The 14,733-nt window shown below is 40.0% G+C and overlaps 1 protein-coding gene across 1 annotated transcript; it reads left to right on the plus strand.

Moving 5' to 3' along the window:
- Window positions 1-3,235: 3,235 nt before the first annotated feature.
- On the plus strand, window positions 3,236-14,166 carry LOC133922112 (3-oxoacyl-[acyl-carrier-protein] reductase 4-like). Its single transcript, XM_062367288.1, has 11 exons — window positions 3,236-3,591; window positions 4,299-4,441; window positions 4,662-4,715; window positions 12,341-12,421; window positions 12,516-12,561; window positions 12,642-12,736; window positions 12,810-12,842; window positions 12,949-13,083; window positions 13,167-13,260; window positions 13,685-13,767; window positions 13,858-14,166. Exons 1-11 carry the CDS (start codon window positions 3,444-3,446, stop codon window positions 13,888-13,890), a joined length of 945 nt encoding a protein of 314 aa, XP_062223272.1. The 5' UTR covers window positions 3,236-3,443; the 3' UTR covers window positions 13,891-14,166.
- The last annotated feature ends 567 nt before the right edge of the window (window positions 14,167-14,733 follow it).

A 14,733-nucleotide genomic window follows, 5' to 3' on the forward strand; every position in this document is an offset into this window, starting at 1 on the left:
GAATCCCTTTTTCAGCTTGAACATGGGCATGTGTTTTGGGCGGAGCAGATTGAGCATAATCGGGAATTAGTCTCAAAGAAGAAGCACTTTTGAGATAAATTTTTCCTCCACTTGTCACCACAGAGAATTGAACATTCCCTTTCCCATAATCTATTTTAAACTTCTTAGGAGTCCTCTCACTAAGATCAGACTTAGAAGATGGTGTGGTTTTTTTTTCAATATTTGTAAACATAGTAACATATTCCTTCTATGGAGGTTCATTATTAGGGACTTCTCTTTCAAACCAAAAGTCATAGAAAAAATACCCATCAGGAATAATAAGATAATCTTCTGCCATATCAGGCACCTTCTTAACATCTCTATAGCTAATTTTTAATCTAACATAGTCTTGCTTGTATATGCTTGCTTTATCAATTTCAAGAGTAATTCCAACAAGAGACCCGACATAAGCTAAGATTGATTCAAACCTACTTTCATGTGGGATTTTCCTAACTCTAAACCAAGCCACCCGAAGGGCTCCCTTTGCCCCAACAGTAGGATTCCAGCTAGAGACTTTTATCTCAGCATTTGCTCTTCCCATACCCATAGAAGTAAAGTGAGACCATTCTTCAATTTTTTAGCATTGGGGAACCTCATACTAAACTGATTATTTGTCTAGTTTTTAGCATGTTACCTCCATGTGTTAAAAAAATATCCTGGAATTCCTACTCTATATGTTGGGTGGAAGTCGATCTCTGCACTACTGTAATCATAACAAGACTAGCATGTTCCTTGGGAGCATTAACATTGGGGACATTTTCAATAATGAAATAACGCATGTTCAGCATTCTGCGTCACACACAGGAGCAACAAATTTCCATGGTTGTCTCTCCAGATAGAGCCGGAACCATGTCCACCACAACAACAATGAATGCATCGAATAGATCTAGGACAATCCTTAGTCAGATGATCACAATAACCACAACTAAAACATGCCCTAAAATCTAGATTCACACCCTTCTCTCTTTTCAAATGCGTCGAAGATGCATGAGATTTCATAGCTCGATGTGAAGACATAGGAGTACTCACATCAAATCCAGGGAAATTTGTAGCTGGGGATCAGGAATCACCAATTCCGCGTCACCTTCTTGCTATAGACCAGCATATTTCTCAGCACGCATCTCTGGTTGATGATCTAGACACCCATGATTAGCCTCTCCAACCTCAACATCCCAAGGATCTAGAAATTGTTGTTCAAATAACATCGTTGTAGATGGATTAAGGGCATGAGGACCTTGGTGTTGTTGCAGATATGGATGTGAACCCGTAGGTTGCCAGGTTCTCCCTTCATCGTGACCGAATCCACATCGAGCAAAAGTGCACCCCGCACCATGGACATATATGCCTGATCCAAAACCATCTCTTTGTCCCCCTAGTTTTGGCGGCCTGCCATGACAACTGGAGCAACAACTCTGTGCCGAGATGGGGACAAGCAAGCACTTGAGAGAACAATCTCGTATCTCCCATGATTGATCCGTTCCAACTAGTAGGATGATATGAGAAGTTGGGGTTCTAGAAGTTCTTAAGTCATCGCCCCAACGTGGGATTGTGGAGAAGCGGCACAACCGGAGGGGAGTTAGGGTTAGCAAGAGATAAATGTGTCGGAGGTTTTGCCTTCCCATGGTGGAAACCCAAAACTGCCCTCTTGCCTTTCGAAACCGTCTTGGCGGAAACCATTAGTCTCGCCTGCAGCCTCTCATATTCCTCTCATGGTGGACTAGGATCCCATCACAACGGTGCATGACCCAAAAGCCTTGGGAATACTCGTGCATTGCGCCACACCATCGCACCGTATGAAAGGCACAAACTAAAGAGCCTCGTGTGGTAACATGAATCGGCATGCTGCCCATTCACATCTCGCCGTCGATGAGAGAGGGACAGTTGTCGGTGGGGCTCTCCACGACCGGACCATAACGATTTCACCGGCCTATACCTCTGCTACTTAATCTAAGATCATATCCAACCATATTCCTTTTATTTTGTTCCTTTTTTGATTCCTCTCTCCATTCCCATATCCTTTATTTTCACTCATGTCTAACATCTTTGTTCAAATGGATTTGTAAAGGGAAATAAGAGAGAATTCCAGGGTGGAGAGAATAGGAGAGAGAATCACTTCGTGAAGAGAATCGTGAAGAAAAACTATTGGAATATTGAAGGAAACGAGAATCCCTTCGTGAAGAGAACAAAACTCGTGAAAAAAATCCGTTGAAGATAGTCTAACTGCTCAAGATTCGGCTCGTTTGTCGATTCCAATAATATCATATAAATAAAGCATAATTTATGAGATGTTAACTAGTATAAACTATGTTTGCAATGGCTACTAATTTGTTATAATCTTGATATCATAATCTATTTTGGAAATAACTAGGTGCACAACCGAGACTGTATACTCATTTCTAACTCGAGTTATCCATCCATACTCAGATTAATTGCTTAGTAGTACCCTTGATTCGATGATGAACGCAGCGTCTCATAGTCCCACTATCTATCTATTCACATTTGCACTCCACCCCTAAAACACTTTCTCATCTGTTGTAAATGTACTCAAAAGGCTTCCCCAATTCTCCTTTTAACAACTGTGCATGCCACCAATTTCTTATTCATCCCTCCTTTTATTCAAGAAATTGATAACTGGTTCCTGTTGTGGTGTAGAGTATAAGGTACGCAACATAAAAAATGAATAAATCCTTACCGAGGGATTGTGCATGCGGGAATACGATAAGAAAGGAATATCCTCCGCCTCACCCGTTAAGTCAACTGGCGGAACAAATGATCCCTTCTTTCCTATTGGAAGTGAGACCTAGCACAGAATTTCTAGCTGGGGTGAAAGAAACCCATGGCCAAACCTGAGATTTCCTTCCCAAGACTGAGATTCTTTTCTTTCTATAGGAAAACCCTGAGGAGAAAGGATCCTTCCTGAGCAAAAGAAAGCTTACTACAGCACGGTCTTACATCCAGGAATGGAACATTCCATCTCTTCTTGTCCACTGTTAAACCAAAAAACACTTCAATGTCTATACAAATCCAATGACTTGGAAGTACAACTCATGGCATGTAAACCAATAAAAAGGGTGCACACAACCATACGAACCCAACGAAATACTAGCCTTGGTTGGAAGTGGATGATTGCTCCTGAAATCTTCGAGGATTCAGTTGGAAACAAGATAATTTTCTTTTACTGTACCTCGCAAGTTCCCCCTCTCGTCACTATCCCATCATCCTTCCTCGTTCCCTCCGCTCGAACACATCCATCGCCCCGTTGCCGTCGGAGCTTCCAAAGCAGGCAAACCGCACACCAAACCTCGCCAAACCCCGACGGCACATCCTCCTATAAACGCCACCCTCCCCCTCCCCCCTCTAGCTCTCTGGCTCCCCGCCCCACCCTCCCTTTCCTCCGATCTCTCATGGCTTCCGCCACCGCCGCCGCCGCCGCCCTCGCCTCCCCGGCGGCCCTCTCCGCGTCGCAGGCAGCCCTCTTGCGCCGGGGCCTCGTCAGCTTTGCCCCTGCGCTCTGGTCCGGCGGCCCCAGCTCCCGCGCCGTCGCGCTCTCCGGTACGGCGTTCCGGCCTCATCTGTAGCGTCTAGACTCTAGAGTGGTTGTTGTTTGCCTCGATTTGGTGTGTTTGAGGTTCTTCGTCGAGGGGTGCTTGTATCGAAATGGTAGCGAGTTTAGTTTAAGTAGGTGATGTACTAGAAATCGGGTGAACGATGGGTGCTTATTCGAATTTCTTTGGTGGGAATGCGTGCTTCCCAGGCGATTGCATTAGCGAATAAGTGTTGTGTGTACGTGAAACAATTGCGTTTCTATGTTTACTATGTTGTCGATTTAGCACTGGACAGAACCGACTTATGATGTCAGGTTTGGAAAGCTTGGGACCTTGGGGGTAATTTTTGTTCTCTTTGCCACCGAGCTCGGTTTTTGAGCTTGTCTGCAGCTGTTTTTTTGCCAAGTTGCGTAATAGTAAGTCAATCTCTGAGGGCTTGTTCGCAGATCTCTCCTTGTCTAGACTGGATTTAAACGTGAAATTCAGCATGATTATTTTTCAATCAGTCCTCTTTTTTGGCTAAAAGTTTCTGAGTTGTTTTGGTGCATAAAACTGTTGGTCTTCGAGTTGCATAGATGGCTTACTGATGTGCATTTGGCATATTGGATATCCTCGGCTGGTGATTCGTAATGAAAAGCTGTAGTTTGATCATGACTCCGTTTCAACTCCTTTTGCAAACCAACAAAGTAATGGTCGCTTTTTTAATATTTACAGGTGTAAGAACTCATGTTGCAGCTGTTGAGCAAGCAGTTGTACAGGATGCTACAAAGTTGGAGGCTCCTGTCGTTATTGTTACTGGTGCTTCCAGGGGGATTGGAAAAGCCACTGCATTGGCTCTTGGAAAAGCAGGCTGCAAGGTTAGCAGTTTAAGTTATCCGCTTATACATCTATATAAGTTTTGTCAAATGTGTATGATGGTTACCTTGAACTCTATAAAAGTAAACTGCAAGCTCATATGATTCCAACGTTGGCCATTGCTAGAGCAGGCTGTAAGGTTATCAGTTTAAATGGACCATTATGCATTATGGATAAAATTTTAGTGCTCAAAGTTTTACAGAAATTGTGATTCAACTGCAGGTCTTGGTGAATTATGCCCGATCTTCAAAGGAGGCTGAAGAAGTCTCCAAGGAGGTAAGCTTGAATGGCAAGTGGCCTCTTATGTTTTTTCCTTTTTCTGTGGGTGCTCCCCGAATTATTCCTGTAAGACATGAATAACATAGGGGGAAACAAACTGAAAATACAATAACACGATGCTATCCTCCCCCCTCCCCTCTCTGTGTAAGTTGAAGGCTTGAAGCTTTCCAGGCTACCATCTAAATTAACTAAATTAACTATATTTTATGACTGATAAATCACACTTCTTGCTAATTTTCCTTCCAATCCACTCAATGTTGGTGGATTTCTTGTACTGATTCATCCTGAAGTATCTTCTGCATTTTTCATCAGGGAAGAAATATATTTGATTATAGGAGTGTTGACTATACTAGTATCAGATTTAATGTGGTAAATGACCAATGGGAATTTCATTGCATATATTCTTCTGTATTTCTGCATGGTGGGTTATGTGGAAAGTATAAACACATGCGCAAATGAGCTTACTTGAGCAATTACTCATCAACATAAGCATTGCATTCCACTAATCATTATGTATTTGCACAAGCCTACAGCCATTCCACAAGTTATCCTTAGTTTCTGTCATCTCCAAATGTGTACATATTTGAGATAACAAAAATGTCATATAAGTAACTCTATTTATCAAGGCAATCATTATTCAATCCTTATGTCTCAGCATTTACCCCACTATAAATATCATCCCACCTCTAAGGTTAGGTTTCAGGAATACGTAAAAGTGCAAGTAGTGTATGAATTGTTTATTGAGGACCAGCATGGAATGTTTCACTGGGATTGGTTAAACATTTTCTTATAATCAGTGTTCCTCTAGGTAGTTGCCTAGCGCCTAGCCCTGCCTAATCTCAGACTGATTGCTAGGTGCTGGGCTACCGTTAGAATAGTGTTAGGGAACGGGTAGGCTACTCTAGCATAAAACAAAATTTTCTTTACTACGTTTAACCAAGAAATCATGCTAATAGGGGATCATAGATCATTACCACTGGATGTGCAACGTAACGGAAGAAGAGTTGGAGTAGACCAATCCAACGTTGTGCACGTCAATGCAGAAGAAGCAACTCTCCAACCAGCTCCGAATAGGTGTGTTGCGCTCCTCGACTAGCTCCGAGCAGGTAAGTCGCCCCTCGACCACCTCCGCGACCACGAAACGAAAGTAGTCGATCACGTCGACCACCTTGTCGTAGTGTACACGGAAGTAGTTGATCTCGTCGTAGTGTACACGGAAGTAGTCGATCACGTCAACCACCTCGTTGACTTCCGAATGTACATAAAAATCATATCGGCTGAACCTTGATATACTTATGCATCGATCTCTTTACCACACGATATCAGTCAAGCTTAAGGCGAGATACGTGTCACCCTTGTGATAGTTTGATCATTCACTCGATCTCGTAGTGGGTTACTATATTATGATCAACTCTTTAATTATATTAGCATGCCCATGCACTTTCTTAATACATCCACATCAAGGGGCTCAGAGATATCTCTCTCGTTATGTAAAAGAGGTAAATTTTATCTTGATCGCTCACATCCCAATATATATCTCATAGCATGCCCGAAAGCTACCTTTATAACTACCCAATTACGGGGTAGCATTTGGAAGCCCCTAAGTGTGTTACTTCACATTATGGGAATCAATGACGATCTCAGATGAAAGGATCTGCAGGTACATCATTCGAGACTACAATTGATAGTACAATAAATAACATTCTTGCGGTATCTCAAGGTGGGTCAATCCAACATCATGTTCTCTTACATATATCCACATTATTGATTTGATATCTCTATATCTATGATCAGTGAAACATGATCTGTCAATCAATGTGTTAATCTATGAATTATTATTGTCCCACATAATGATACGAGATTAGGGATCATTTAGAATTAACATCATAATAGAACAAAGAATTTCACAAACAAGTGACGTACTTGCTGATCAATGTAAATGATAATTATTCATGGAACCAAATAAACGATTATTCAAAAGCATATAATAGGCATCTCTCACATGCACAAGATTCAATCGTGCAAATATCTAATACTCATAAAGCTTATGCACATCTCATGCTTGGGCTGCGAGAGAGACTTCGTCAACGGATCAGCAATATTCGAATTCGTGTGCACCTTGCATATCTTTATATCACCTCTATCTATGATCTCTCGGATAAGGTGATAACGTCGTAGTATGTGTTTGGACTTCTAGTGTGACTTAGGCTCCTTGGTTTGTACAATGGCTCCATTATTATCACAATAGAGGTCCCATTGAACTAGACGCACTAGTGACCACATCCAACTCAGAAACAAATTTTCTGATCTAAACAACCTCTTTTGCATCTTCAAAAAGCTATTATGTACTCAGCCTCTGTCTTTGAATTAGCAACCGTTTCTTGTTTAGAACTCTTCCAACTCACCGTGCCTCCATTAAGGCAAAACACAAATCCAAACTGCGATCTGAAATTATCCTTGTCAGTTTGGAAGCTAGTATCAATGTAACCATTTACAATGAGCTCCTCTTCACCTCCATAGATCAGGAACAGAAACATATCCTTAGTTCTTCTGAAGTACTTCAGGATATTCTTAGTTGCTATCCAGTGAGTTTCATCTGAGTTTGATTGGTATCTGCTAGCAACACTTAGAGCATAGGAGACATCCGGACGTGTACAAAACATGGCATACATGATAGATCCATTAGCCGAAGCATATGAGATTGTTCTCATCTTGTCCTGCTCATCAGGTGTTGTGGGACACTGACTCTTGTTAAGACTAATATCATGTGACATTGGCAGAAAACCTTTCTTGGAATCCTGCATATTGAACCGTTTCAATGCTTTGTCAATGTACATACTTTGGCTTAATCCGATCAGTCTTCTGGACCTATCTCTATAGATCTTTATGCCTAATATGTATGCTGTCTCTCCTAGATCTTTTATTGGGAAACTCTTTCGCAACAAAGATTTGACAGCATCAAACATTGGAATATCATTCTCGATCGACAATATGTCATCTGCATATAAGATCAAAAACACAAGTGCGCTCCTACTATTTGTTTTTTTTTGTAAACACAAGGTTCTTCATTCTTGATAAAATCAAAACCTTTGACTACTTCATGAAAACGAAGGTTTCAACTCCAAAGGTTCTTCATTCTTGATAAAATCAAAACCTTTGACTACTTCATGAAAACGAAGGTTTCAACTCCAAGATGCTTGCTTCAACCGATAGATGGACTTTTGAAGCTTGCATATCTTCCTAGCATTTTTCTGATTGACAAAACCTTCAGGCTGTATCATGTACACATCCTCACTTAGCTTTTCATTAAGGAAAGCTGGTTTGACGTCTATTTGCCATATCTCATGGTTGAAATATGCAACAATCGCTAGGAGGATCCGAATAGACTTTAGCATTACAACGGACGAAAACGTTTTATCATAATCAACACCTTGAATATGCTTGGAACCTTTAGCCACCAATCGTGCCTTTTATAGATATGAACATTTCCATCCATATCTATCTTTTCTTAAAAACCTATTTACACCTAATGGTTTTTACACCATCGGGCGGATCAACCAAATTTCAAACTTGATTCTCTTGCATGGATTCTAATTTGAATCTCATGTCCCACCATTACTTCCGTATAGTTTTTGAGCTCATCATTATTCAACAATAATATATCGCGTTGCCCCGTGGTTAGAAGTGTGAGCTGTTCAGTTGTGCGACGTGCCCTTTCAGACCTATGTGGGGCTGGTGTCTCAACATGTTCTACAACACTTTGCACATCTTATTGAGATTTAATAGGAGCTGAAACGCTTTCTGGAGTTTACCGAATTTCTTTGAGTTGCACCGTGCTCCCAATAACTCTCTTTGAGAGAAATTCTCTCTTCAAAAGACACCATTCCGGGTGACAAACACTTTTGCCTTCTTTTCGGTTATAGAAATAATATTCTTTGGTTTTCCTAGGATACTCCACAAAGATGCATTTATTAGATTTGGAATTAAGCTTATCGGACATCAAACATTTTACATAAGCCTCACAATCCCATATCTTAAGAAAAGACAACGCAGGACGCTTCCCAGTCAATATCTCATACGACGTCTTCTCTACAGCTTTAGATGAACCCTGTTTAATGTAAATGCAGCAATTTCTAGAGCGTATCTCCAGGACAATGGAAGATCAAATTGGCTCATCATGGACCAGACCATATCTAACAAGATTCGGTTCCTCCGTTTAGATACCCCATTCCATTGAGGTGTTCTTGGCAGGGTCTATTGTGGAACGATTCCACATTGCTTTAGATGATCACCAAACCCATGGCTCAAATATTCATCTCTACGATCTGATCGTAGAAATTTAATTATCTTACCCATTTGATTTTGTATCTCATTCTAGAACTCTTTGAACTTTTCAAAGGATTCAGACTTGTGTCTCATTAAGTAGATGTAAACATATCTATTAAAATCGTCAATGAAAGTAATAAAGTACTAAAAACCACCTCTGACTGTAGAACTTATTGGTCCACATACATCTGTATGTACAAGGGCTAGCAATTCATTCACTCTCTCACTTTGACCAGTGAAAGGTGTCTTACTTATCTTGCCAAGTAAACAAGATTCACATGTATCAAATGATTCGAAATCAAATGAAGCTAGGAGACCATATTTATGGAGCTTCTTCATGCGTCTCTCATTCATATGACCTAAACGACAATGTCAAACATAAGTGGGATTTAATTATTAGGCCGAAGCATGTTCGCGTTAATGTTATAGATAGGGATATCCTTAAGGTCTAGAATATAGAGTCCATTCACTAATAGACAACGACCATAGAACATGTCATTTAAATAACTTGAACAACACTTGTTCTTTATCATGACTTCAAAACCACTATCTTCTTCCAAACATGAAGAAATAATGTTTCTGCCTAAGGTCGGAACATAATAACAATTATTTAATTCCAAAACTAATCCTGAGGGTAATGACAAGGGGTCAGTGTCAACAGCCAGCGCAGCAACCTTTGCTCCATTGCTGACACGAATATCCACCTCACCTCTTGCAATACTTCTAGCTCTTCTTAGTCTCTGCAACGATTTGCAAGTATGAATCAATACACCGGTATCAAATACCCATGAATCGTTAGGACGAGTAGCATGTTTAATTTCAATAACATTTATACCTGAAGTGGAAGTCTTACTTTCTTTCTTCTTAGTTCTTCCAAGTATAGCTTGTAGTTCCTCTGCCAATGGTCAAGCTTATGGCAGTGGTGGCAAGCATCATCAGCAGCAAGGTTAGCTTTGGACTTTCCAACAGGTTTAGACTAGAGCTTGAGATCTCATCTAAAGTTTTAGTCTTGGCCTTGCACCTTTTCTTCTTACTATCCTTCTGAACCATCATTACATGACTAGAGCTTTTCTTAATGCTTCCCTCAGTAGCCTTTAGCATCCTATGCAATTCAGTCGTGCTTTTCTCCATGATATTCATATGAAGGTTCAGAATGAACAGCTCGAAGCTTGCAGGGAGTGACTGGAGAACCACATCAGTAGTCAACTCTAGGCTAAGGGGAAAACCAACTTTTTCTAAGCTTTCAATGTAACCAATCATCTTGATCACATAAGGACTGACTGTGTGCTACCTTTTGTCAACCTGCACGTAAACAAGGACTTTAAAGTGTTGTACCTCTCAACCCTAGCTTGGTTCTCAAATATATCATGGAGTGCTACAATCACATTGTAAGCATCTGTATTCTCATATTACTTCTGAAGCTCAGAGTTCATTGTGGCAAGCATGAGGTAGCTAACATCAAGTACATCATTGGTGTGCTTCTCATAAGCTCGCTTTTCAACGGCTGTGGCACTCTCTTCTGGTTTAAGAGGATAGGGAACCTTTATAATGTATTTCTTTCTCTTGCTGGAGAACAATTCTCAGATTACGATACCAATCAATGAAGTTTGTTCCAGGAAGCTTCTTTTTTTTTAAGAATCGATCGCAAGTTAAAAAGGGAAGCATTACTAGCGGTAAGTGACATGATTTATAACAGAAAATAATTATGCAAATTCGGCACTAGTTTATGTGAATATTTTATTAAACAATTTAACAAAAGATGCTCCACTATATGTTTTATAACCGTTTTCCCTCTAACGACATATAGTGTTCTAAGATCCACATTTATCTAAGTTCTAGTGAACTTTGACATCACTGCTAGAAACCTAGTGACGCAGGTAAGCAACAACATGCTAATCACATCTCTATTTGACTCTTGTTTGTTGGGTGACATCGAATGCCTTGGCGCTTGACACTATGCCCCAAAGCCCAGAACAATTTTGATAGCTTTGTTAAGTAAACTAATACTATGCTACAGATGTTCGACATCCATCCCATTTAATAAGATAGTTAAAGGTACCCTACTTTGGTAAACCTACCACACAATGATAAAATTTTAATAGATGCAACTATTGGGAGGGCATCAATTACTCTTCATTTTTTTTAAGGAAAACTACTCTATCATGATAATCATGTCCACCGCATATAAAACATGAATGAATAGTATGATAGGAACATAAAAATATCACAGATAATCAGATTAATTGTGACATGGTATGGCCCTTCCATGGTGATCTTCATCGCCAAGCTTCCTATCCTTATATCCATCGTACTCGAAGGTTCCATGATCATATACTAAGCTACTACACCTAATAGCTAGCAATGAATTACATGATAGTCTTAGACTGCAATTAACATGTCGACACGCAGGCCGTTTTACAATAACATGATAGTCTTGGACTGCAATTAACCATAATTCGCAGGCCACGAAATTACATACATGCATTATATACATAATAAGGTCATACCAATTACATCATTCTTTGCAAAAACAAGTGTAGAATCGAATTGTAATGACGCGATGTGAACATGTTATTATAACAATATATACGTGCACGCTACGCAACGATGGTCATATCATCTATGAAATCGCTATGAAAATCTCATTAGATTCATCATATCAAGTCGATTCTGAGTTATTCATAATGCAACAACAGTAGCAGCGCCTTCACGGTATCCACACGTACAAGGATGAAACGTCGTACGTCGGTGTGCTAGCACCGCGTCCGACTAGGATTTCGTAAGGAGTTTGGGAAGAGGTGACAGTCAGGGTTTTTGGTGGTCGAAAATTCATAGGCCCACAACTCTTGTCTTCTCTTGTATAGAGCACACTAATGGATCTTTAATCACATTAAAACCTATTATGTGATTAAAGCCCACTATAACTCTAAACCCTAATAGACCTTTAATCATATTAAATCCTACTTGCATATACGATCATTTCTAGGCCATATCACCAACAAATAGTGCTGGCGTCTAGGGGAGCACCGCTTATAAGGACAATGAATGAAAGAAATAGGTAACTTTCAGATGTCACAGTCCAATTATACCCAAATATATTTTGAATATTGACAAGCGATAATTAATTTAATAAACTCTGGATTGACTTCAAGGGATTTTAAGGAAATGTACAGACCAGACGGAAAACACACTTCATGATGTTTCATGGAGAACAGATTTTTGCTTTGTTATTCATCACTTGTCTTAGTCCGCTTTAAACTAGATCCAAGCAGATACTAATATTCCTTATTTCACAGATTGAAGCATCTGGAGGCCAGGCCATTACCTTTGGAGGGGATGTTTCCAAAGAAGCTGATGTCGAATCTATGATAAAAGCAGTAAGTTTAATTATGAAAAACCAATCTGTTCATTCCTACTTCAGTTCTTCTCATTATCAATTCTGACAAAGATACATGTGTAAAAATCTTCCAGGCTGTTGATACATGGGGAACAATTGATGTACTAGTAAACAATGCAGGTACTGCCAAATGTATTTTACCTTTTTTGATGTTTCAATTTGTTTCACTTTCAATAATTGAAATACCAAACTGATACTAGGAATCACACGGGACACATTATTGATGAGAATGAAGAAATCACAGTGGCAAGACGTAATTGATCTGAATCTTACAGGGGTTTTCCTTTGCACGCAGGTACTTTCCCCCCTTCTTCCCATTTTTGTACCACAATTATTTTCTCAATCTCATTGCAAGATATTCTTTGCAGGCTGCAACAAAAGTAATGATGAAGAAGAAAAAGGTATGGATGTTTTTCTTCATCAGATTGATATTTGATTTCTGTTTTCCATTATTATGCATATATTTCACTTTCTGCATCAGCCTCTCATTTTCATGCCACGATGCAGGGACGAATTATCAACATAGCATCAGTTGTTGGTCTAACTGGTAATGCTGGGCAAGCTAATTACGCTGCTGCCAAAGCTGGGGTTATTGGGTTTACAAAAACAGTTGCTAGGGAATACGCAAGCAGAAATATTAATGTGAGCGCATCTTTTGATTCATCAGCTCAAAGCTTTTATCCAGTCCTCCAGTTGCTGAAATATTTCTGCACATTTCTATTTAGGCAAATGTTATTGCTCCTGGATTTATTGCATCAGATATGACTGCCGAACTTGGGGAAGAGCTCACGAAGAAAATTCTGTCAACTATCCCCTTAGGTATGCAAAAAAAAAAAGTATCAAACATGATTTACTAATTGTAGCTTTGTCTTTTTTGAGGGTTCTTCAAATACACAATTTTTTGGGCTAGTGCGTTGTACATCAGATTGTTATGCAAAGCATAGTTACGGACCCCAAATATGGTGTGTCATGATGGAACTGAGGATATCTGGAGTCCTTATATCCATCTTATAGTTACATACTCGTTTGTATAAATTCTATTTCTTTATTATTGGTTGAATGTGCTCCTATCCATTCTATAATATGTTCCTGTGAAGTGCTCATCTTAGAAAATTTAAGTTTTCAGTTAGTGGTGCACTAATATGAGCATGGATAATGCAATTTTGTGAATATTCGAAATTTATTGCGATATTACCTCATTATATCACCCTCTTGGCTTTAATGGCTGTGCACAAATATTCAGGGAGATACGGCCGGCCAGAAGAGGTTGCTGGCCTGGTGGAATTCTTAGCCCTCAGCCCTGCTGCAAGCTACATCACTGGACAGGTCAGAATACAGTTTGTGTGCGCATTTTGTTTGCTTGGTTATTTGGAAGTCTTCTTACCGAACTCCTTTACCTTATGGTGTCTTGTGCAGGTCCTTACCATCGATGGAGGGATGGTGATGTAAGGCTCGAGTAAACTCCTCAGGCTTCATATTGCCTCCTTGTCTTATTTTCTATATTGCGTCCTTGTCCTATTTTCTTACTAAAACTATGTGCTGTAACCTTTTTGAGGGACAATTTGTTTATTGTGCTGTGGTACCTGCTTTCTTAGTTTCTAGTGAGTGGGAACGATATGGAGGTGGAAATTGAGAAACTGACTGGCGTATATTTTGACGGTCGTATATTTAACTTAGTTGTTTGTATATTTTGGTGGTCGTATATTTAACTTAGTTGTTTGAGCACTGCATGCATTCCAACAATCATTCTGGTTCATGGGGTACCTCGTTTTTCGTTATGGACGTCACTTGGAACAGTATCCGTAGAATTTTCCATGCCATTTCGTGTCCTTTTTTTTTGGTAGAGAACTCTCTTTGCTAAAACTGCTTCTGAGCTGCTGGACTGCTGCCATTTTTCCTACTTCGTTTTGGTAAATCATGGTTCTCTATTATTTTCCTAACTCATTCATATCTTGGGAGAGCTCAGTCTTCTATTTCCCTGACCTAATCTTGGCTGTTTTCCCCTTCCGTTTCTGCATTTTTAACTCTACCTGAATCTTATTCAAACTACAAGCCTGAGGAGGTTCAAACTTAAATCTGTGCAGAAACGTGGTTGGATCTGAAAATTTCTTTGCGCTAGGAAAGATGAGATAATGCGGTGTCCTGTTACTGATTCCTGAAGAAACGGCCGGCTGCGTTCCTGTCTCCTTCCCTGTCGGCGCGCTGTCTGGCAGGCCCTGCAGTGGCGTTCCATACGTTAGCTAGGAAGAATGTAGAGCAAAACAAGGAGTTGGAGTAGAACATCAGAGGTTG

Source organism: Phragmites australis, chromosome 6, assembly GCF_958298935.1.
Source record: "Phragmites australis chromosome 6, lpPhrAust1.1, whole genome shotgun sequence".
In the NCBI taxonomy this organism is placed as follows: Eukaryota; Viridiplantae; Streptophyta; class Magnoliopsida; order Poales; family Poaceae; genus Phragmites; species Phragmites australis.